General features: G+C 35.7%; 1 protein-coding gene across 1 annotated transcript in view; it reads right to left on the minus strand.

Moving 5' to 3' along the window:
* Positions 1–26,464, minus strand: part of TBCD (tubulin folding cofactor D) — a 522,548-nt gene that overhangs the window by 20,729 nt on the left and 475,355 nt on the right. The window contains exons 31-36 of the mRNA XM_044675187.1: positions 20,040–20,198; positions 19,794–19,932; positions 17,886–18,007; positions 8,877–8,954; positions 1,991–2,080; positions 592–679 (exon numbers count right to left, since the gene is read on the minus strand). Coding sequence (XP_044531122.1) covers positions 592–679; positions 1,991–2,080; positions 8,877–8,954; positions 17,886–18,007; positions 19,794–19,932; positions 20,040–20,198 — 676 coding nt within the window. The remainder of the gene's footprint in view (positions 1–591; positions 680–1,990; positions 2,081–8,876; positions 8,955–17,885; positions 18,008–19,793; positions 19,933–20,039; positions 20,199–26,464) is intronic.

The raw sequence follows: 26,464 nt of genomic DNA on the forward strand, positions 1-26,464 counted from the left end.
TTTTGGTACAATCAAATGTAATAGATTCTGCTACTAATAGAAATGTAGAGCAAAAATAGAAATCAAGAGCAATCCCAAGGGACTTATGAGAAAGAATGTCAGCCACATCTAGAGAAAGAACTTTGGAAGCAGAAACAAAGAAGAAAAATATATGATTGATCATGTGGTTCTATAGGTAAATGGTTGGGATTTTTGTTTTAAAAGATCCCTCTATTACAAATGTAAATAATATGGAAATAGATTTTGAGCAATCATACATGTATAACCCAGTGGAATTGCTTGTCACCTCTGGGAAGGGGGAAGGAAGAGAGGAGGAAGAGAACATGAATCATGTAACCATGGAAAAATATTCTAAATAAATAATGTAATTTAAAAAAAATTTAGTTTTTTAAAATAGATGTTGAATTTGTATATCCCAGTGGAAATGCTTAATGGAGGGGAAGGGAAGGGAAATGCTGGGAGGGGAAGGGAAGGGAAAGAAAATTAAATATCTACACATGGAAAAATATTTTAATAATATAAAAAGTTTAATGGATGTTGAAAGGTTTATATCTATATTAATATATACATATATATATGCATGATACTCACTATAGGAAAAGGGTGGCAAAGAAGAAGAAAGAGCTGAAATAGGACTTTTTTCCTCACATCTCCAGGAAATTGAATCATTCCACAAAACCTAAAAATGCAAGATTATGCTATCAGTATAATCATACTACTAATCTTGTGCCAATGATCTATTACCTAAAAATTTCAAAGCAACTTCTCAAAAAGCCTTCTATATGAGAGATGTTGAAAAAAATATAATTTATTATTGAGGATAATTCATTAAAACATCACCCAACACTAGAGTCTTTCACATCACTTTGTATAAACTAAATGTTGTGGGAAAGGAAATAAAAGAACAACAGAAAATCTCAACAAGTGCTAACAGTATATTCAATGTCACTAAATTATGTTGATTTGGCAAAGGGGTTTCAAAACTTGGAAGCAAAAACAAAAATTTTGACAATTTTTTTTGCTAATTAAGTTCTCAGTTTTACAAAATCTGGCTGAGAAATCATTTCTGATACCTGAACTTTCATTTATCCAACAAAGTTTAGTCAAATCAAAAACAAAAACAAAAACCAAAAAGAAATCCCTTTTATTTTAGTTGCTACCAAGATCCAGTTTGGCAGCCCAGAGGACAAAGATGATTTGTTAAAAAAAAAAAAAAAAATCACAGGCAATCACTGTCTTGTTTTTAGCAAAAAGGTCAGTCATACCCATTTTATTTTATTTTATTTTTGTTTTCCATTTTTGTTTTTACTGTTACTTTTTTTACTAGTTTTTACTTTAGTTTTACTGCACTATGTCAAAGTTTCACACTTAATAAAATTTATTTTTCTTTGAAAATAAATTCTCTGAATGAGAACTAAAATATATATTCCATGAAAACTTTCCCGGTTTCAAAACAAAAAGGGAGAGAGTGGACTCTATGTACTGAGACAACTCTTGTGAAGCTTGTAAAATCTCTTGTTTAGGTTCTAAACTGCCCATTGTGTCTAAATTGTGTGCTAAATTCCCTCTATTACTATTTTGTCCAACTTATCTCCCCTCCCAGCTCTCCATTTCAACAATCTTCACCAAGAGGCCTTATTACAGTCCTGGCCAACCTTGATTCTCTCTTAAGCAGAATTCATATTAAATTAAATGAACTCTTTAAGTGTCAAATACTAGAGCAATTTTGTAAATTCTGGTGGGTATAAATAATTAACATGATTTTGACAGGAATTTCTATTTGAGAGGAATTTCTATTAATCACTTAAATAGTTTTATGAAAATGAAAGTTACATAACTGTTCATAGAATAGTCTATGGACTTAAAAATAATTCAGAAAAGTTGCCCACCCAAATGACACTTTAGACTTTTCTTCAAAGCCTTTGAACTATGTTTTTAATATTTTGGCTTTGTTGTTGTTCTCCTAAGCAGGAGACACCTTAAAACTTACACAGCAATGCTTGAGCGAAGCTTCTGTATGTCTTTGGATTTTTTTATCTCCTCTTTACAAAGTGAAAGTAACTTCATGGAAAACCAGTGACTAAAAAGACAGAAAAGCAAAGTTATTTTAGACATGTAATTCTCATATTAAAGGTATAAAAGCAATGGGTGGGTATGGGCCAGCTAGGATAGGTGTGGGACCTGTGGATAGAGTGTCAGCCTAGAGTTGGGAGGACCTGGATTCAACTCTGGCTTCAGGCATTTCCTAGTAGCCTGTACTACTTTTTTCTGCCTTAGAGTTGATACTTGATATCAATCCTAAGGCAGAAGGTAAGGGTTTAAAAACATTTTTTTAAATGGGTGAACCAAAATTTCCTACAGAGTTACTATTGAAAAGTGATAAAAATGGCCTGAGAGGCTGGGTGGGGCACAGAGTGAGGGTTGGGGGCACAGCCCTGCTCTGGGAGGCACAGAGCTCTGCTCACACATGGTCACCACTTCCACCAACTCCTTCAAGGAAATCTTCTCCCAGAGGCTGATTAACTAACAACAAGGAGTTCCTGTGCACCCTGCTAGGGAATCCTTATCCTGGGGAAGATTGTTATAGGTCTGAGCTACCCAGCTGCCCCCTCAGGTACCAGTTTTTTGACCTTGGACAAGTCACCTGACTTCTGTTTACCTCAGTTTCCTTGTCTCCTTGGGTGGTTGTAAGGATCAAATGAGATATTTATAAAGAACCTGGCACATAATAGGCCCTATACAAATATTAGCTATTATTATCAATATGTAATTGATATTTCAACAGTATGATATGAAACAGTGTGATATTTCAACAAATATAATTGGAAAGTAAGATAGAAAACAATCACTTTATAAACCAAACTAAAACATTGTTAAAATCCCGGAACCCATATTTGTCTCTATATAATAACAGAATTAGTTCTCTTCAAGTTTAGTCCAATATTACAGAACCATTACATATAATCACTTCAACAAAACTAAAATACATGAGTATAAAACAAAAAGCAAATACATTTTTCATTTTCTAAGATAAAATCAGGTGAGCTAACATATTCTTCAGGCAGCTAGCTTGCTATATAGATCACTTTTGTCACTGTAGGCATAGAAGAGATGCTCATCAAATGAGGGAACGACTAAACAAATTCTGGTATTTAAATGAAATGTAAAATTAATGTTGTATAAATCAAGTCAAGAAGTATTTATTAAGTCTCTATTATGTGTCAGACATTGTGCTAATCTCTGGAGAAATAAAAAGAGAGAGAAGTGAGAGGAAGAGAGGGAGGGAGAGAAAGAGGGAAAAGACAGTACCTTTTCTCAGAGAGAGCAGTCTAACAGGGAAGATAACCAATAGTAGGTTGTTTCTGATGATTATTACTTTATAGTACAGTTTGAGATCTGGTATTGCTAAGCCATCTTCCTTCACATTAAAAAATGCTTCACTCTGATTTTGGAAGTTATCAGTTCTTTCTATCTGGAGGTTAATAAGCTTGCTTTTCTTTTTTTATACAATACTGTATATTGGTTCCAAGGCAGAAGAGAAGTAAGAGAAGTAAGTAAAGGAAATAAAGTGACTTGCCCAGGGTCATACAGATAAGTGTCTGGGGCCACATTTGAACCCAAGACCTCCTATTTCTAGGCCTGGCTCTCAATGCACTGAGCCACTTAACTGCCCCAATAGCCTTTTTTTCATCATGAATCATTTGGAAATGTCTTGTATCACTATTTTAATCAGTTCTTTCTATTGATCAGAATTCTTTCACAGCATATTATTGTTAAAATATTGCTGTAACAGTGCATGATATTCACCTTAGTTCTATTCATTTCAATTTACCTCAGCTTATAAAACTTACCAGGTTTTTCTGAAACCATATGCTTTATCATTTGTTACAACACCATAGTATTCCATCAAAATTATGTATCAAAATTTGTTCAGCCACTCCTCAACTGATGGGCATCCCCTCAGTTTCCAGATTTTGCTACCACAAAAAAAGCTGTTATAAATATTTTTGTGAATATAGATTCTTTTGTTTTTTCCAAGATTTCTTTGGAATACAGAACTAGTAGTGGTATTCCTGGGTCAAAGGCTATGTAAAATTTTATAAACCTTTGGGCATAGTTCTAAATTTTTCTGCAGAATGATCAGATAACTTCACAGCTCTACATTCCTTCCAGCATTTGTAATGTTTTCCTTTTCTATCATGTTAGTCAATCTGATAGGTGTGAAATAGTACCTCAGAGTTGTTTTAATTTGTATTTCTCTAAATCAATTTAGAGTACTTTTTCACATGACTCCTGATAGCTTGATTTCTGTCAACAGGAGGAATGGCTCTTATTTTTATAAATTTGGCTCAGTTCCCTGTATATTTGAGAAATGCAGCAATTATTAGAGAAAAATGCTATAAAGGTGTTTTTTCCCAGGTTCCTATTTTCCTTCTAATTTTGGCTATGTTAGTTTTGTTTATGCAAAACCTTTTAATTTCATGTTATCAAAATTATCCATTTTATTTCTTGTGATCCACTCTGTCTCTTGTTTGGTAATGAACTGTCTCTTATCCATAGATCTGAGAGGTTATTTTTTTTCCATGCTCCATTAATTTATATCACTCTTTATGTTTAAACCATATACCCATTTTGACCTTATCTTGGTATATGGTGTGAGATATTGGTTTCTGCCAGACCGCACTGCAGTTTTCGAATCAAATTCTGTCAAATGGTGAGTACTCACTCCAATAGCTGAAATCTTTGGATTAATTAAACAGTAGGTTGCTATGATAACTACTGTGTACCTAAATGATTTCATTTTGGAACCACTCTAGTTCTTAACCTGCTGCTCCAGATTTTTTTGATGAATACTACTTTATAATCTAGATTGAAATCTGGTCCTGCTATGCTATCTTTCCCTCCCGCCCCATGTTTTCATTGATCTCCTTGATAATCTTGACTTTTTGTTTTTCCAGATAAATTTTGTTATTATTTCTTCTAGTTTCACAAAATAATTCTCTAGTATTTTGACTGATGTGGCACTGAATATATAAACTAAGATTCTGATTATATTTGACTATATTGGCTCAGACTACCTATAAGTAATTTCACCAATTTAGATCTGTCTTTACTTATGAAAAAAGCTTTGTTCCTATAGCTCTTGGGTGTGGTTCTGAAAGTAGGATCTCAAGTATTTTATATTCTCTATAGTTATTTTAAATAGAATTTCTCTATCTCATCTTGCTGGGATTTGCTGATAATTTATTAGGGTTTATTTTATATCTTGTAACTATGTTAAAGTTGTTAATTATTTCACCTAGTTTTTTAGCTGATTTTCTAGTTTAAGTATACTATCATATCATCTGAAAAGTATGATAGTTTCTTCTTATTTATTCTTTCATTTTTGTTGTTATTCTTATTCTTTCAATTTGTTCAATTTGTTATAACTATTAATTTCTAGCACAATAATGAACAATAATTGTGATAATGGGGGGGCAGCTGGGTAGCTCAGTGGAGTGAGAGTCAGGCCTAGAGACAGGAGGTCCTAGGTTCAAACCCGGCCTCAGCCACTTCCCAGCTGTGTGACCCTGGGCAAGTCACTTGACCCCCATTGCCCACCCTTACCAATCTTCCACCTATACACCGAAGTACAAGGGTTAAAAAAAAAATAATTGTGATAATGGTCATCCTTACTTCACCCCTGATCTTACTGAGAAGACTTCTTATTTTAGTTTGTTCCTTTTACAGACACTTCTTGCTTTAAATTTTAGATAAGAGACTATCATTTTTAGGAAAGCTTCATTTGTTTCCTATACTTTCTAGTTGTATTTAATATGAATGGGGGTTATATTTTGTTAAAAAGCTTTTTCTGAATCTATTGATAGAATCATGATTTTTGGGTTTTTTTTGTTATTGATAAAGTAAATTATACTTCATTTTATCAATATTTAACCAATCATACAATCTTACTATGAAACCCATCTAGTTGTAAGTCTATGATTTCTGTAGAATATTGCTATTATCTCTTTGTTAGAATTTTATTTAAAATTTTTTCACCAATATTAATTAGGGAAATTGGTTTATAATTTTCTTTTTTCCACTCTCTCTGGCTTAGGTATCAAAACAATATTTGTGTTATAGAAAACATTTGGTAGGACTCTTTATTTTTTAAATTGTTTACATAGTATATTAAGATTAATTGTTCTTTAAGTGTTTCATATTGTTGTTCTGTCATTTCAGTTATGTCCGACTCTTCATGACTACATTTTGGGGATTTCTGGCAAAAATACTGGAGTGGTTTTCCATTTCCTCTCCAGCTCATTTTGTAGAAGAGAACATTTGAGGTGAACAGGGTTAAGTAATGTAATGCAGGGTTGCAGCAGAAGCTTTTTGCTTTTGCAAATCAACTATAGCAGCTCTGGCAGTTAGAAGTTTTAGAATGTTCACAGAAAAACAGTTGGAGCCTGATACTACAAATAGTCCTGAAGTTCCAACTGAGGGGCTTTTTGCCTGTTGGCTTTGGGGGCTTTTGGCTTTTGCCTTTGCCTGTGCCTTTTGTCTTTGGGAGTTTTGGACCTAGCCTGATTTCTCTGGAACTCTTCCTGACCTCTCCATTTATATCCTGCTATTTCCCTGGATTTCCCCATTGGGCCCTGGGAGGAAGGGTGGATTGGCGGTTGAACATCATGGGTTTAGCTTCTGTAGGCAAGAAGGACATCCTAAATCAAGCCACCCCCTTATTTAGTGATCTGATAAATACCTCTACTTTAGGGCAGTGAAACCTTTCTGACTGGGAGAGCCGGCCTCTCTCAGTCTGACCCTCTTCCCCCAGCACCAGCTTTCTCCCTAGCAGCTGTTACAAAACCTTTAAAACCCTCTTTCCCTCGGTCTATCACTGGCATCAATAAATCCCCTTTGTTATCTACCCAAAAGCCTCTGGTGAATCATTGTATTGAGTTCTAAAGCAAAGGTTAAAGAGGAAGAAATTACTTTCCTTTTATTTCTTGGGGGAAACCTAGGCATCCATCTTGGGCAGGAAGTACCCAGCCGAGACTTCCTGCAGACATTCAGTTTCACTGGCAGGGAGGAGCCTCTTGACTTCTCCCTGAAGGGACCTTAGAAATTAACAAGAGAAACCCTTCAGCCAGATCTAAAACATTTCTGGCTGACCCAAATTCCTCTTGTATCATAAAGATACCTTCCCTGCCTGAAAGACTCTGCCTATTTTCCTCACAATACCCTCTGTCTCTAGCCTCAGTAATTAGCCTGTTTGAGCAGCCCTTCCTATATACTCCCATTCATTCCCTTACCTTCCTATACCCATTCATCCCTTAACTCAGCTATCCCCTTTATTCCTCCCCATATCAACATTGTGCCTCCTTCTTTATAACAGTAAGGAAGGCCCAGAATTACAGAGCTAATAAGTGTGTAAGAAAGGATATGAACTCCTCTTATTCATTTCAGGTCTGGCACTCTTATCTACTGTGCCACTTAGCTACCCCTAAATGTTTCAAAGAATTCACTTTATAACCTTTCTGCTACTACTGACTCCCTATAATACTAATAAAACCTACCAATCAGCTTAACACTCAATATATTTTCTTATATTATTATTATATTCATTGTAGTTCTCTCACCTACATCTAAAAATTCCACAGTAGAGATGCTACGTTTTTTTGTATTATCCCCCGCTGACCATCATTACCTCAGAGGGCACGCACTCAATATATATTTTGAACCTAATTCAATCTATGATCTGTTATGAGTAAGATTCGATTAGCTAGTTATTAGGTATTGATTATATATTGATTAGGAAGTACCTAGCAGGGAGGAGCTGGAGCTGGGAATTCCAGGTTGGAATGAAGGAGGAAGAAGTCTATCTGTGTTCTGTGTGTGGACTCCATTAGTGGTAGGCAAAAACTGTTGCCAGCCTGGGAGACCTCAGAGCAAAGGACACCTTGCATCCTGTTTTCCCCTGGGATCCTGTGTGGTGTGGCATTTAAGGAAAGAACAAGAGAAGAGGACAGTGTTTCAAGCAAACCCCTTACTACTTGGTTCCTGAGACAACTGTAGCTCCTGGCATCCAGACATCATCAGTGGATTGCAGTGAGAAATCCCAAAGCCACAAAAGCCCCAGCTGTACTCAAGCCTGGCAGGTTCCAGGTTTGAGACAGAAACCCAGAGACTCCAGTATAGCTCCTTGGGCCCTGTTAGTTAGATAGCTTAAATTAGTGTAGTTGAATAAGTCCTTCCCTGTCCCTTTGGGTTTTGTTATTAGGTGTTAAGATTTTAGAGTAGTCATTCCTATCCCTCCTTTTAGTTGTTTCTAATTAAAACCCAATTTCACCTTGTTACCTTGTCAGTTAATTCAAGGCCTCTGGCCAGAGTGATAGTTGGCTGTTATTTTTTCAGTTGGGAGTGGTGTAGCTGTACAAGACTTCAGTGTTCAGTTATAGTCTCTCTTACATCCCAGAGAGTGTTCCCACAAACCCCAGAGTTGATTTTAATATCCCTGGTGACCCATTACTTATATTTTCCTACAGATCATACAAATGCCTGTAGGGATATGACTTTTATTGCACTAGAAATTTAAGTCTAATAAGCCTATTCACTAGATCAAGGTTCTTAACCCTTTTTGTGTCTTGGTACCCCTCTTTGGCAATCTGATAACATTTTTGGCCTGCATTTTAAATGTACAGATTAAAAGGATGTAATAAAAAAAAAGAAATCAATTATAATGAGTTATCAAAATATTTTTTAAAAGTTCACGAACCCCAGGATAAGAATCTCTATAACAGATTCTTGTAATCATGTTACCAATTTACTGTTATAAATGCATTAGCCCTTCATAGAAATAAAACAAGAGAGATACATCAAGAAAAAATATTATTTACTTTTCCTCAGTAGTAAAGATGTCAAAACAGCCATTGGCCAGCATTTGGTCCAGCATCTTCAGCAATGGTACAGATACCCTAAGTGAAAAAATACACATGACATAAGCCTTAAAATACTACTCGGCTAACATGAAACTTCCTATATAAGACCTTTCCTTATCCTATTGCACCCTACATGTCCCTTCTCCAACAAAAAACTGCATTGCATTTACTTCTGATATCTTTTACACACTGTTTTCTCCCTCTAGAATGTAACTTTCCTTAATGGCAGGGAATGTTTTGTTTTTGTCTTTGTGCTCTCCAGTGTAAAGCATTGACTGCCATATAGTAACTGTTTGATTTTTATTTTATTTTAATTATAATTTGTTTCTTGATTGATTTAAGATATGCTTAACTCTTTAACACTGTGTTCCTGGACTTGGGAATGACAAACTCACTTTACTATAAGACAAATACAATTTTATCTCATTACTTCCTCTGACTCAGTATTTCTAAGCAAGGGAATCAATCACTGATCCATTATTAATAAGAAGTAGTAAAGATGTCAAAACAGCCATTGGCCAGCATTTGGTCCAGCATCTTCAGCAATGGTAGATTTACTCTTGAAGGTAGGTACAGCTTATCAAAGAAACTATACTCTGGCTAAAGTTAGTGCACCAGGATGATGAAAAGTATACGAACTGAAGAAGAATGAGATACTCATGAGTTTTGCCCATCTTTTCCTGTCTGTGTCCAGCCCCAACATATCCTCCACCCAGGACCCTCACTGCATGTTCTCCTTTTCAGTTCCCACACATGGCTATCTCTGGCCACCACATGTACTGGCACTCTCCATCCATGGACAAGGCACCAGCTTCTTTTCCCCATAGTTATGGGCAAATTCACATTTATATGGTATATATACTTCATACTTTTCCAAATTTTTAATTTTGTTTTAATTTATCCTATTTGCTCATGATGTTGTTTTCTATCTGTCCCATTCTAATTTTCAAAGAGTTAAACTAATTCTAAAGTTTTCACCTAGTCAATTCCATGCTTCCTCTTGCTCCCATATTTATTCTGTTTTATATTTCTTTTTTTTTTAACTCTTACCTTCCATCTTAGAAACAATACTGGGTATTGGTTCTAAGGTAGAAGAGTGGTAAGGGCTGGGCAAAGGGGGTTAAGTGACTTGCCCAGGGTCACACAGGTAGGATGTGTCTAAGGCCAGATTTTAACCCAGGATCTCCTATCTCTGGGTCTGACTCTCAATCCACTGAGCCACCCAGTTGCCCCCTTGTTTTATATTTCTTGTTTCATTTCTTCAAAGTACTTTTCTACTCCTTGTGGCCACGCTATTCTTTTTTTCCTCAAATACTACTTGGACACGTGGGTGTACTCTGTTTTTCAGAGTTCATCACTTGGGCTTGTCTCAGTCCAATATATTTCTTCAATTTGTTTCATTTTGTGTTTGTTTTTCTGTTTACTGATAGCTGTAGCCTTAGTTTCTTAGGTCTTTGCTTTTGTCAAATTCTATTTGCTTAGGTCAAATTCTATTCCCATATTTAAGGTTTGTGTGGTGTAATGGGGATAAAATCAAAACTTCCATGTCACTAAGAGTGAATGCCTTGTATGTTTTGTCACGCACCACCCCCTCTCCAGGTTGCACAATAGTCCTGGCCACTATTGGAAGTACAGAGACCACTGCATTTTGAATCGGTTGCTCTTTCTCGGTTTCCTTTTGCCCCCAAAATTCTGTAGTGCAGAGAGAGGGGGTCATGACAGCTTTTTCAAGCTTTGGCTGAGTTCTGAAATCAGTTAGGAGTTTAGAATCTTGAAGAAAAGTTTCAGTTGGTTTGGGGATCTCATGGAGAGAGAGTCAGACCAGCTGAGCTGCTTCTTTGCCTATCTGTAGAATTGAAAATTGAGTCTAGCTTTGGAATATTTATTTAAGAATTGTTAGTTTAGATAAACCCTTTGAATCTCCATACCCTACCTCATTTCCTATCTTCCTTCCCTTCCCTTAAATGTCTGTGGAGTGAATAAGGAGAGTAAATCAGAGAGTAGTTCAAATCTGTGAGGGGTTTAACTATAATTTGGGGGTATCTTATCTAGAAAGGTTAGTTAGTCATCATTTTATTCCCTTTAGATTTCAAGAGCACCTTGAAAGCTGAGCTAAGGCAGGACCTTGCTCAAACTCCATCTTTGCCTCCCTTCCCCCACCTGAGGTTTCTTTAAACAACTGTTAGGGCTTCCTTAATCCACTTTCCTGACAAATCAATCTTAAAACAATAAACCCTTTTGTTTTTCAACAGACCAGTTAGTTACTTTGTCAGTTAATTAGTAAGAGAGGGAAGAAAAGGGAAAGAACCAACATACTCTGGGCTTGAAGGGAAGCCGGGGTATCCATCTTGAAGGAAGGTGTAACTTCAAAACAAGTCCCTTCCTGTGAAATTAACTAAAGCCTGCAGTTAATTTCAGTTCAGTCTATTTCCCTCAGTTTGTCTTTAGTCTAAGTCCTAGTTTATAAGCCCTGCTGTCTTTGCCTGTTTAGATTAATTCCTTCTCTCCCTGAAGATTTTTGTTACCTTCAGTGCTATACTCCCTGACTTCAGCCTTATCTCCTGAATCTCCTTCAGCCTGAATCTCCCTATTCCAGCCTACCTGTAACCCATATTACTTACCTAGCAAGTCCCTGACAACCTCCCTTCAAAATCCCCTTTTACCACACACCTTTCCTCAAATTATCCCCATTACATCTGGCGAGCCAAGTTAAACAAAACCTACAATCTTCTGAAGCAAAAGAAAATGAATTTCACAAGAATAATTTTTGTGTTAGGCAGTCTTTTCTTGCTTATTTGGTCTTTTATGCAGGGACTATATACATTTTGGCTGATAAAGGTACCAAATTTGATACAACAATTAAGTGAAATCTATGATTATTATAAATGGTTTGCCTTCACTTTAGCTGAGTGTATATGCTTCATACCAACAGCTGTGGCAATTGTTCTATCTCTATGGCATTTTATGGCAATTTCAAAAGCGGTCCTGATTCATCTGTTCAATTATTACAAGGCATCTTCTCCAAAACCTGATAATGAAAGCAAGGAAATAGTAGAGAACATCAAACTACCTGTTCCAGGTATTAAAACATGTGTTAGTTAAAATCACCTGGGGTTCTATTTGGAAGGATTGAACCTCAATATAATGTTTGACAAACGTCTGTGGACCTGTGGGGGTCCTTAAAACTACATTTCCCGTGATCCAATGGGTTTCATGGGTTTCCGGTTTTGGATAACGTATTCAAGGTGAGGGACTGTTTGAAATTAGGGGGAAGTGACTTGGAACTTCCTCTTTAGTTACCTGAGCTGGAGGAGAGAGGAAGGTAAATGGCTGAGGTGAGGTTGGAATAGGTTTTTCTTACAGGCGCGTGGTCAGTTTATCTCTATCAGCATGGCTTTTATTAAAATACTATTCTCCCTTTTGATCTCGGCCCTCATCATTTTTAATCATAACAAACAAATATGTGAAGGCAAGGAACTCGATAAGCACATGATCTTACAACTAGAAATTGTAAAAATTTTGGGGGCAAAAGGAAACCGAGAAAGAGCAACTGATTCAAAATGCAGTGGTCTCTGTACTTCCAATAGTGGACAGGACTATTGTGCAACCTGGAGAGGGAATGGTGCATGTCAAAACATACAAGGCATTCACTCCTAGTGACATGGAAGTTTTGAAAAGGTGGTTTCCCAGGTTCTACGAAAAACCTTACAAGAGCCTAAAAGAATTAAAAAGGGTATTCACTCTTTTCAACCCTAGTTTTGACGATGTCGAATTTCTTTTGGGGGAATTTTACTCTCCCTCGGAAAAGGAAAAATTCCTCAATGAAACTAGGACGAATCCCAATTTAAAGTCATGGCCACTGGTGCATCAGGACTTGGATTTCACTCAACACGCTAACATGAGATACTTGTTAAGATGCAGGGCTGATCTTATCGAAGCAATGAGATCATTTGCAAAAAGACCAAATGCCTGGCAGAAATTTGAAAAACTGAGGCAAGGGGAAGAAGAACACCCAAGCAGTTTTCTAGATAGAGTTATTGAAGCAGCAGAAACAATTTTAGGACTTAGAGACACACATGCCCAGGATACAACTGATCATATAAGGAGGCAATCTGTAAAGGGAACCTCAATCCCAATACAAAATTATTTCAGGCAAAGTTGTCCACAGTGGGAATCATTACCACTGGAGGATATTAGGCAACATGTGGCGTATATACATGATTCAAAACAGAAAGAAGTAAGAATGGCTAGGCAATCTGACAATGATAAAGATGAGATCGTAGCAGATTTAAAGTGTCAATTAAGGCAATCTAGATGTGAGAAGGAAATTGAGGAGGTAAAGAATTTTGCTCTCCAAACAAGTGGATATCAATTTAGACAACCTGCCAACAGCACCCCAAAATCAAAATCATCACCCCATTGCTATTTGTGTGGGAAGATCGGACACGTTATTCATGTTTGTAGATTTAAGCAACAAATAGATTTTTCAAAACCAAATAATCAAAGAGATAATAGAAAGACATTTTATAATTCAAAATGGGCTAGGAATAATAAATCTAAAAAGCATAATGAAGATAAACATGAAGGTACTTGCTGCAATCACACTTGTAAAAAGTACAGTCAAACACCTTCGTTAGATGACATGGAGAGATATGTATAAATGGGAACAAAACCGAAAAAATCATTATGAATCGAGATTCCTGATTTTAAATCTATCAATCAGTGTAATTTGAGTGTGGCAGAGTCTAATATAAATGAGGAAAGCAAAATGAGAAATCTGGGCAAAATAGAGCAAGTGTCTAAAGTAATCTACACAGAGGATACACATAGGTCTGTGGTAGATAATGAGCAATGGGAAGAGATAATGCAAATGTGCAAAGAAATCTTTGGCATTAAGGAGGATGATTATATAAGGGATCAGCTTTCTCATTCCATATCACACACATTGGGTGAGAAGCATGAATCAGGCCATTGCAAAGAATCACATCAAGAGATTTTGCAAACTGGTTTAGAATCATCAAAAACTAAAATTCCTCTCTTTATTCCAAGTATAAAACAGAGGGACAACTTGGATAAAGAACATCATGGCGAAGATTTACAAAGTTTCCAGAAAGGAACACTTTTAGTAACCTCGGGGGAATTAGATGCAACAATTCTTTCCCATTCGATTGCTTTAGACATAATGTCACAGTTAGAGGTTAAAGAGCAAAAAAGTCTAGATGTTGGCAAGAATTTGATTTTAAAGAAACGACCCACTGAATTAAAAGATGATAGCAGCTGTGTAGGAAAGTCCAAATCCACCTTTCTCAATCCCTTAGCTACAGAATTTCATCCTAAACTTTGGGAAAGAGATAGGGAACAGTTGTCTTCTTCTGCAATCAGTGTGGCTAAGCATAACATCAATGAGACTGTTGCTGTGATTGATAACAAAAATCATCTAATGTCAGTCACAAAAACAGTAGGGCAAAATAGGGAACATCAGTCAGCTTTTGAATCAGTAGTTGTACCTGAAGTGTTGAAGGGAACACATTCCAACTATCATATCTTCCCGGATACTACTGAAAGGAAGATTGCTGATTTGAGGCTTGACAGTTCTTTAAAGAGCAGAGTGGAAGATAAATCAAATCAAGCCTCCATTTCTGAAGCCCTTAATGAAAGCCAACATGGAATTGGCAATAATGAAAATGACTTACAAGCTCTCAATGAGAGTATGCTCTTTAAGCCTGCTTTCTGTAATCCTGAATCTAAACTGAACTTGCCTAATGGTGCTATAGGGAGTTTGGGTTTAGAGACAAAAGACCATACGCAACACAGAATCAATGATAAGTGTACACCAAATACTGAGGATTCTTTATTACCTTTAGTGCCAGTGAAGTCCAATGACAGTGGAGAACCCTTAGATACTCTAGAAATCAGGAGGGTACACTATGAGGGATTACTGGACACGGGGGCAACTTGTTCCGTACTACGAGAACCACCTGAAGGATGTCAATTTCAAGGCAGTTTAAGAGTAAGAGGAGCTTCTGGGGTAACACAACAAGTCCTGAAGCTAAAGGTTAAAATGCTAAAATTTGGACTGCTGACTCTTGAACACACCTTCCTATTGATGCCATCATGTCCTTCAAAACTCGTGGGAAGAGATCTTTTATGCAAATTGGCTGCAACCATCCAATGTCAACCGGATGGACAAATTTATTTACACATACCCAAGAAATCTCTGAAACATCATCCCATTTTATTTTTAGACACATGTAGTGAGGAACCATCATACCAATCAACTGATAACATCTATGAGGTATCTGGAACCTCATTCCAGATATTCCAAATTATGTGTGGGCTAAAAATTCAAATGAGGTGGGCAGGATATTGTCAGCGGAACCAGTAAAGATAGAGGTGAAAGAAGGCTTACCTCCAAGAATTCCTCAGTTCAGACTTAGTCAAGAAGCGATAGAAGGAGTGAAACCCATCATAGAGAGTTTATTGAAGCAGGGTATATTAAAATATGGATTTTCACAATACAATACACCAATCATGCCAATAAAGAAAGCAAAATTATCTCCTGATGGGAAGACTCAATGGCGTTTAGTTCAAGATCTCAGAGCAATAAATGACCATGTGCAAAAGACCTATGCCGTGGTACCAAGCCCATCGCAAATCATTGTAGCCATTCCACCTGAAGCTGCTTGGTTTACTGTTCTGGACCTGAGCTCTGCGTACTTCTCTGTTCCCCTGCACAGAGACAGCCAGAAGCTATTTGCTTTCTCATGGAAGGGTAAATCTGTCTTTTGGACTCGTTTGCCCCAGGGATTTGCAGATTCAGCTTCAGTCTTCTGCCAAATTCTGCAGAGAGACCTTGAGTCGATAACATTCCTTGACAGCAAAATGGTACATTATGTTGACTATATCCTGCTAATGTCACCATCTGCTGAAGTCTGTTACACTGATAGCGTACACTTGATGAAAGAGCTAGGCAAAAGGGGCCATAAAATTTCCAAATTGAAACTTCAATTCGTGAAGGAAAAAGTAAATTATTTAGGATTCATCCTAGAGAAAGGCTCCAGAAGAATTTCCAAAAAGAGAACACAAGATATACAAAATTTGAGTTTGCCTAAGAACAAAAAGCAACTCAGGGCAATCATAGGAATAACGAGCTTCTGTAGAAACTGGATTCCAGGTTATGCTCACATCGCAAGACCTCTGATAGAGCTAACCAAGAAGGAAGTTCCAGAACCGTTAAAGCTGAATAAAGAACATATCCATGCATTAGAGAAATTAAAATCACTTACTCTATCGGCTCCAGCCCTGGGTATCCCTGATCATGACAAACCATTCCTACTTTATGTGCATGAAGACAAAGGGATAGCCTCCAGTGTTCTCACACAAACATTCCAGAATAGACTTACACCAGTTGCTTACTACAGCTCTAAGTTAGATTCAGTGATTTGTGGTATGCCTAGTTGTTTAAAAGCCATAGCTGCTGTAGCCATCATGATTAAAAAGTCTTCATCCTTGGTATTAGGGAGTGAACTGAAAGTATTTTCCCAACACCAAGTGGAATCTACTTTAAGAAACACCAACTTGCAGGCATTCACTTCTCAGAGATTATCAAGATACCAAGCAATCCTGTTGGCTAGTGAAAATATAACTTTTCATTGGTGCAGAAACTTAAATCCTGCTACTCTGATTCCAGATTTATCTCTGGAAAGAGAAAGTCTACACATCTGTGAAGATACACTTAACATCACGCATAAAACAAGACCTGATTTAGATGATAAGCCAATGAAAGACCCCGATATTACCTTATTCACAGATGGATCGTCATATATAGTAGACAATCAGAGATATACTGGATCAGCCGTAGTGACAGCCTCTGAGACCCTTTGGTAGTTTTTTGAAAGCATTTGTTTAAATGCCCTAACCTCTATAGGAACTGTCCAGCTTTTCCTTCTGCTATACTTTAAAGTCTAGGCTACTAAGATTTTGATTTGGACAACAATTGCCTGGATACTTGATTGAACATGGGCAGATATGTTTCATGGGTTGAATGTGGATTCCTGGGTCCTGGTACTGTAGACTTGAGGCCCCTGGGTTGCCTCTTTAAATGGTGCTGGTTTTCTCTTGTCTCCACCAATGGATGCAGATGCTAGATGTTGGCCTCTTTATCTGTGTGGGTTGGAAGTGGCTCCTTGGTCATCTGTCACTGCAGTGGTCTTGTTGTGGAATTGGGTAATTTTATATTTAAACTTCTATCAATTTTAACTTATCTCCAGTCCACAATTTCCTGAGATTCTGGTAGGACTTTTTCTTTATTTCTTTGTTTTATTTTTGTTAAGTTTTGAACTGAATAGAGGAAATTATAGCAAATTCTCTTTATTATTATTGCTCTATCAATGTATTTTTACAGCATTCCCCCGGGAATTGGGATCCTCCAAGTCCTAATATATTACCATCTCCACATCAAATTCATCTGCTTTAGATCTCATTGAAAAAAATTATTATGACAAAGATCTGAAGGAAGTAGACTGTTTGTTGATACATTTAATAAAAATATGGTTTCATGACAATTTTAAAATACACATCAAAATCATAAGAATTCAATACCAAATCAGTAAAACAAATGACAAAGTAAAATGAGAACACATTGCATATTAATTTAATTATTCATAAATTAAATGGTTTAGTCATTAAATTTTATATGGCTCATGCTAATAATTATTTTATTTTGTCTTATTTATTAATTTATATGTCTCTGTTCCACATTAGATTTTTGGGAAGAATAAGGAGATACAGGTGTTAAATAATTTTTCAGCTTGAATAGAACATATGGACCATGGCACAGTTTCCTCATTTTATAAGTGAGAAATAGTAAAAGTGAAATGCAGTGCTACACAAATAGAAGGTATTACTGCTGCTGCTACTACTACAACTACACTATTCTGATAACTTTTTAAAGAGTGTTTCAATTACCTGTCATTCAGTAGGTTGTCCTTAAATACCTGGAGCAAAGTTTCACTAAAGCTGTCCATGGCTTGGATATCATTTTGAATTTTTTTCATGTACTCAAAAAGACTTTGTGTTGAGTACCTAACCTGTAACACAGAAAAACATTCCAATAGAGACACTTGAGGAAAAAAATTCATCTCTTGCAGATAAAGATATTTTAAGGAAAATTAACCCCATGTGTACACTCTTAAAAACTATCTCAAGAACCAAGGATATGTAGTAAAAAAGTTCAGCTAAGTCTTTTTAGAACCTAATGAACCATATAACCTTAATAATAAATATAATAATTCATAACTATAGATAATAATAAAATTAAATATAAAATAAAATTTCCTAAATATATACATATATAACTACGGCCATTAAGTAGAGAGGTTCTGATTTATTTCTTCTGTATGAACTCACAAATCTTCCCAAGTTTCTATGAATTCTCCATATTCAGCATCTCTTACGTTGATAGAGTATTTTATTACATTCATATTCCAGATGCTTCAGTCATTCCTCAATTGATAAGATACTTTGTTTCCAATATTTTTGTTATGACAAATACTTTCAATCCTATGAGGCCTTTCTTTGACTTTTTCAGGTAATATGATTAAGTGACTCTAGTTAAAAGGGTATGAACAATTTTGACACTTATAATTACAAATTATTCATTTATAAAAACATGAATAATGTATATTTATATCCATCATTTATAAATGTAGTAATTCTGAATTATTTTCCAGAGTGGTTGGACCAATTTATATTTCCACTAATAGCATACTGGTATGCCTATCTTTTCACAATGACTTTCTCAGTTTTATCCTCTTTAGCAAGGCAGTGTCCTAACTCCATTACATATTGCTTGTGAGAACAAGAACAAATTACTTCACCTCTCACTGCTTTAGGCAACTCCTTATGACTATACATTATAATAAAGTGCAACTCATATGTATCACAAACTTCCATCAATGAAATCAGAGATATGGGCTGGTTTCTTTAAAGCCCAACACTTGCCAATTTACATAGTCTATATCTTTATAGTATTAAATATAAAATACTCATATTTAAAATATAATTCATTTAATATTTAAAATATTAAATATAATAGTATCTTTATACTACTAAAACATACTTTTACTGCACGATTTTCCACTGCCAAAAAAAAAAAAAGTGGGGGGGTGGGGCCAGCTGGGTAGCTCAGTGGATTGAGAGTCAGGCCTAGAGATGGGAGGTCCTAGGTTTGAATCTGGCCTCAGCCACTTCCCAGCTGTGTGACCCTGGGCAAGTCACTTAACCTCCATTGCCCGCCCTTACCATTCTTCCAATGTAGGAGCCAATACACAGAAGTTAAGAGTTTAAAAAAAAAGATTTTCCACCATCAAACTATTTGATTATAAAAATGACCTTTTAAACTTGTTGATTTTGTATGGAAATACACATAATAATGCCAAACCATTCTAACTCAGAAAGTTAAAAGATCTCAACAAGGGCAAAAATTGAGAAAAGAAAATAAAAAGGCCCAATAGTTATTATTATCTTTCTATCCTACAGTCTCTGTCCTTTAACACTGCTGTAGTTTACTAAAGGCAGGTTTTATAGGATTCTAGAACTGGAAAAGACCTTAAAGGCAAATTGAGTTCAACCTTTATATTTTATAGATGAGTAAATTTTTTTAAGTTCACTGTGGTGGAAGACATGTACTAATCAAGCTGCTTTCAAATATATCCTAAGACCCTAGGGAATAAAAGTAATCACAAAAAGCACCCTGTGGGTTACAAAGTACCCCACACACCCATACAACACCCCTAGAAGGAGGGAGGGCAACTTTTTTCCAGGAGTTGTATCATGGCTCCTTTAGAAAAACTGAAAACTAAAATATTTTCTTACCGTTGACTCTGTTAAGCCGCCAACTGAGACTGCCAACCCTAATAAGACATGGTATCGATAGGCAGGCAATGCAAGGAGCTGAGTAATGCAGGGGAATGCCTGTGAAGGGGCATTCCAATTTAAAATAGCAGATTCTGATCTGTAAAAAGAAGTAAATAATTATGGTATATTATGAAATTTCCTTTTTTCTTTTTGCTGAGTATGTTGGAACAAAAGTCTGATGAAAATATACAAAACTTCTCATACCTTGCAAATATCTTCTCTAATTCTTCTCTATAAGGAAGGTGGGGAACTGGAGGACTGTCAAAGTACAAAAGATTCAAGAAAATAGATCCAGCATGAGCTCGAAACCTGTCAATTTTCTCACTTGATTGTTGGGCTAGACAGCACATTATCTGTTTGCAGCTGTAAAATAACAACAGTCACTTGTTACTCCACTTTTATCAGCATTATGAGTATTTTAAGGTGAAAAGCTTACACAAGCAAAACAGATATTTTAGCTATTGCCCTAAGGCAGAAGTTTCCAAACTTTTTGATCTCAGAATTGCTTTACATTCTTAAAAATTATTGAGGATACCCCAAAGACCTTTCCTTTATGTGACCACTGTTATTTACTATTCTAGGAAATTTAAATGTTAGTATTGTTATGAAAATATGTTTTGACCTCAAGGACCCCCTAAAAGTGTAATAAGGACTCTCAGGAACCCACAGACTATATTTTGTAAACTGCTGTCCTAAGGAATATTAAAAATTCTTTAATTTGTTCTATGTGTGGAGGATGGAGAATAGAAAAGTATTTGAATGAATGCAATATTATTTAGAGAAATATACTTATTTTTTGGAACAAATCACAAAATTTAATCTTTTTTTTAAAGGAGCTCATAGGCCCCTCTGAGACCCATAAGACTCACTCATGGCAGGTTATCTTTGCTTTGGACATTAAGCATACTTTTTCTTCCTTTTAATACCCTGTGTTATCTTGTCATTTTCTGGAAATTTCCATATGCTACTCTATATTTTCAACCTAGTCATCCCTTTCTGTGATATCAGAAAAGAGGAATCAACCAGACATGCCTGAATGAGAACTTTTGCCATCTTCATATGAAATTCAAGAACTGAAGTTGAAATTCTTTCAATAGTATGACTACAGCTATGATTGTAGCTAAAACATTAAACAAGTATCAACTGGGGACTTGTAAAAGAGGTTGATATAACTGGATATCCCAAGTGGCATTTTAAAATAACCTTCACTTCCCACTTCCTTAACCTGCTGTGACCTGAATGTCATTGAACCCAAAGATCCAACAACTAAGTGAACTAGTGAAAGAGACTCAGTTATGCCCTTAATTGTAAAATGTTCTGCTCACACTACAACCATTCCTCTTTTCTCCTGATTCTAAGTGTTTATAGTGAAATAATAATAACAGCATATATATCCTGAACAATTTGGTTCTCTTGTGAATTTTCCTCCAAATGTGTTAAGGACTAGGACATGTTAACCTATAAAACAAGGTTGGACTAGATCAGTGATTCCCAAAGTGGGCACTACCACCCCCTGGTGGGTGCTGCAGCGATCCAGGGAAATGGTGATGGCCACAGGTGCATTTATCTTTCCTATTAATTGCTATTAAAATTAAAAAAATTAATTTCCAGAGGGCTAAGTAATATTTTTTCTGGAAAGGGGGCGGTAGGCCAAAAAAGTTTGGGAACCACTGGACTAGATGATACCTAAAATCTTTCTAACTTGAGATCCAAGCACCTCCATAAGTAACATACAAATGTATATTAATGAACAAAGTAAGATAACTTGGAATAGAAAACAAATCTAAGTTTCTCATCCTCTTCAAATCTTCTAATCTTATTCCTCTCTCCTACCTATGTAGGTCTCATTTCTTGATAAGTAAGAAGATCAATATCATCTCTCGTGAACTCTTAAAATATCCCTGATTCTATATCTAAATTCTTTGCAGTTTCAAAAGAATACAGTTCTCCTTTTAAAAAAACAAATTGTTTTAGGGACATTTTTAGGCAAAACTGGGAAGACTAGAACTGATATAAAATAAAGTGGAAACAAGGGAAACAATTTCTATAATAATACTATTGTAAAGAAATATTGTATTGGAAAGACTCCAATCAATTTCATGATATAACTTGAGAGGACAGATACTGGAAGTCACCACTTGAGAGAGATGAGGAACTCAAGGTATAAAAAATGACATGGGCAAATGCAAGAATTTCTTTTGTTCAGCTATGTTTATTTGCTAATAGGACTCGTGTGTGTGTGTGTGTGTGTATGTGTGTGTGTGTGTGTTTGTCTGATGTAAGAGAGATTTGAAAGAGAAGAAAGTTAGTAATATTGTTGCCAAAGAAGAGGAAGTGAAAGAGAAAAGAAGAAAAAAGAAGGCAGGAAATTAAAAGGGAAAATGGTAAAGAAAGGAAGAAAGTAGGGAACTACTGCCAATAAATATGCTCAAAATGCCCTCACTCAATCATCTATCCTTGCTAGCTACTGTACATATCTCTCCTATCTCTAATGGCTAAAATACTTTGACAAAGCTATATACAAGTACTTACATTTCCATTCAACTCTATTTCTTGTTAAGTCTTCTACAATATGGCCTTTGACTTAATTGTTCAACTGTTCACCTCCAATTGTGAAAATCTCTTAATTGTGAAATCAAATGGCTTTTCTCAATCCTCATCTTTGTTTCTTGACACTTTCTAGCGTCTCTGTCACTGTTAATCACTCTCTTCCCTCCCTGTTTTTGTAACATTAATCTCTCTTGGTTCTTCTACTGTTCTTCTGATCTGACCATTCCTTCTCAGTATCCTTTAGTGGATCTTTATTCAGGTCACACTTGCTAACTGTGGGTGCCAAAAAGAGGCTTAACCTGGGTCCTCTTCTCTTCTTGTTCTATACTATTTCCCCTAGTAATCCCATCATCTCCTATAGATTAAATTAATATCTATGGTGGTGATTTCCAAATCTACTTAACTAGCCCTAACTTCTGAGCTGGCATTGAGTGCCTATCAGGCATTGTCAAGTGGATGTCCCACAGAAATTTTCAACCTGCCATGTCGAAAATTGAAATCATTATCTCTCTCAAAAATCCTGTACTAGGGCAGATGGGTAGCTCAGTGGATTGAGAGCCAGGCCTAGAGACGGGAGGTCCTAGGTTCAAATGCGGCTTCAGACACTTCCCAGCTGTGTGACCCTGGGCAAGTCACTTGACCCCCATTGCCCACCCTTACCACTCTTCCACCAATAAGTCAATACATAGAAGTTAAGGGTTTAAAATTAAAAAAAAAAAATCCTCTACTCTTCCTAATTTTCCTACTACTTCTGTGAAGATTGTTGTTCCAGTTACCCAGGTCACAAGCTAGGTGTCACCCTCAAGCATATTTCCTTCTATCCTCTGACATTGATCTTATCATGTTACACTGGAACCTCAACAGACTGCTGATTGGTTTCCACAAATCTATCCTTACTATCTACCACTTAACTGCAAAAATGATCTTCCTAAAGCACAAGTCTATGTAATTCCCCTATTCAATAAACTACTTATTACCTCTAAGAACAAATATAGACTCTCATTTGGCATTCAAAGCCCTAATCACCCCTGCCCCCACCATCTACCTTTCCAGTTTGTAAAGTAACAAGGAACCTGCTGTTCCTTGAATATTGAACATTCCACCTCCCAGCTTTGGGCATTTTCACTAGCTTTCCCTATGCACAGAATGTTATATCTCCTCCTCTGTTTTTTTACTTCCTTGACTTTTTCAAGTCAAGGTTTGGTTGGGGAGTGTGGAGAAGGGGAAAATGGTTGCAAGCCTGTAGGTTGTCTTTTTGCAGTCCTGATATTGAAATATGGTGGGCAATTGTGGGATGAGAAGGAAGGAATAAACATGTTAGGGATGATGAATTATGTGCCTTATCTGCTGTTAGTTCATTGGGGTTTTACCTCTTTTGGGATCCCTGTGTCCTGCACCATGGTGAAAGCTGAAATTACTTTATTTCACATATGTAATTCCTATTTTTGAGATGTTTGACAGATTATAAGGATCAAATACAATTCAATTAAGTTTTTATTTAAATACTTAGATCTTAAGTTATTAGGTACATAAATATTAAGCACTAATATTAATATATTACCTATTCCTTTTACAATAATATAATTTTTATTTATATAACTTTCTGCATTTGCTATAGATGTCTGATATTGAGATTATTATCCCTGTTTTACTGAAATTAGTTGAAATATATTTTTCTCCAAATTCATTTTAACTATGTGAATCTTTGTATTTCAATTATTTCTTGTAAAAAACTAAATTGTTGGAATCTGTTTTTTAATACATTTTTTCATCACATTCATATTTATAGTTACAATTGTGAGTTGTGTATTTTCACTTCTCTCTTCCTAGAGTATTTTTTCCTTTTTTTTTGTCTTTCCTCCTTCCTTATAAAAAGTAAGAAGGTGGTAGATGAAGGGAGATTTGCCTGGTATTTGTGATCCTATAAGTGAAACTGCCTTTTTCTACTCCTAGGATCTTACCCTTTCTTCTTTTCCCTTTAATGTACCTTCCCTTCATGTACCTCCTTCCAATAATTCTTTTGCTTATGACTATTTCCATATCTATCTTTCCCTCCCTGTCCTATCCCTGTCCCCTCCTATTTCCATTTTGAATTTAATATTTCCATATCAAGATATTTACATAAGTATAATTTTATTCAATTTTCCTCTTTTTCCTTCAGATAAAAGTAGAGTCCATTTCTCCCACCTTCCTCCCTGCTTATAAAATCTCCATCTTATACAATTCTTATTATGTGATAATTATTTCACTTTCCTTGTTCTTTCTTTTTTTCCCAGCATGGTGTCCTATCCTTTGTGTTTTCTCTTTATACCATTAAAACAGAATGAAACCACTCACAGAGCCTCTTGTCACTTCAATATCCCTGACCCATTATTTTCTTTTTAGTTTTGCCATGTAAGTTATCCCTTGTTTATAAAAGCAAATTAAGGTTTGATACAAACAAACAAAAAAGAAACAACCACAGAGCTATCAAAAACTGGAATACACTAAATCATAAAATTCTCCCTCATTCAAATTTTTAAGCAAAGACCCAAAGACCCTGTAATGTTCAGACATGGATTGGACTAGATAGCTTCTGAGGACTCTCTCCATTCTTAACTGTCTGTAATTCTATATGGCTCTGTATAGATCTGTAACATTTTCTAGTTGGTTTCCTCCCCTTCCTAAGTGTTGCAAAAAGAAAAGAGCATTAAAACCTTGAAAATAAAAACCTCTTTTCATTTTTCATCCCTGAGTAGTACTAGTGATATATGAGAAATCTGCCAGAGATATTAAGGGTAAAAAGGAAGAATATCCCTACTACAATAATGAAAATGATTAGCATAGTTTCTCTACTCTGTATCAACTTATTTTAGATTCTTTCTTCTTTCTAAGTCACACTTTCTCTAAAAGGTCCAAGATCAATGAATAATTCCACTGTTTTTTCTTCCCTCATGCCAGAAAAAGGGTGAGATAAGCTTCAATTCCTGCAACCCCCACTCCCCCAGGAATTACTTTTCTTTTCCTTTAAAGGACCATCTCTCATTAAGTTAGGGAGTCCAGTAGACAGAGTACTAGAAAGAAAGTACATAGAAAGACATAAGTTCTGGGCTCAACACTGTGATCCTGGGCAAGTCACTGTAACCTCTGTCTGTGTTTCCTCATCTATAAAATGGGATAATAATAACTTACCTCCCAGAATTGTTGTGAGGATTAAATGAGATAATGTATATATAAAGTACTTTGAAAACTAAAGCATGCTATAAATGTTAGTTATCATTACCATCATTATCATTATCATAATATCAAGTGCTTTTTTCTTTCTAGCTAATTTAACACATGGAATTTTATCATATCCATGTTCAATACCTCTGACTATAGTTGGAGTAGATATACTTCCAAATTCCCAATGATGTTTAGGAAAGAATATATTTATTATTATTATTACTTTATATATGAGACAACACGAAAAGATAAGTTTAAAAATTTTCTGAGCAATGGCAACATTTTGGAATAGCATACAACCTCCCAAGTTGATAGGAAAATATTAATTGAGATGTTTTAGTATGATTGTTAAAGAATGAATCAAATTATTTTACAATATTATGACCTAATCTATCTACTTGTCTTTTCTCTTAAACCTAATCTATCCAATTGTCTTTACCCTTACAGAATTTAGACTGGCAAAATCATGCCCCATTTACCCTCCTTTCACTCTACCTGCCAATTATGGCAATAGGCAATCACTTGTTGCCACACATTTAAACCCAAATATGTACTTAGGATTCTGTTAGTGTAGAACAATGATATATTTTGGATGTGTTTTGCTTTCAGTCTTCAGACCCACTAGTAATCTGATTCAGTGGTTTTATATATATATATATATATATATATCATTCATTCCCATTTTCTTCGAATGCACTATTAGATTTAATTTTAAAAGCGAGGTCAAACTTAAATAGAAATGAATCACTGCTTGTAAACATATTAACTTAGAAAATCATAAATTAATATATTCATGCTGTATTGTATTTTTACTTATTTTGTTAAACATTTCCTAGTTACATTTTCATCTGGATCAGAGAGCACTCAGCATACTG

This window comes from Gracilinanus agilis, chromosome 4, assembly GCF_016433145.1.
Source record: "Gracilinanus agilis isolate LMUSP501 chromosome 4, AgileGrace, whole genome shotgun sequence".
Taxonomy (NCBI): Eukaryota; Metazoa; Chordata; class Mammalia; order Didelphimorphia; family Didelphidae; genus Gracilinanus; species Gracilinanus agilis.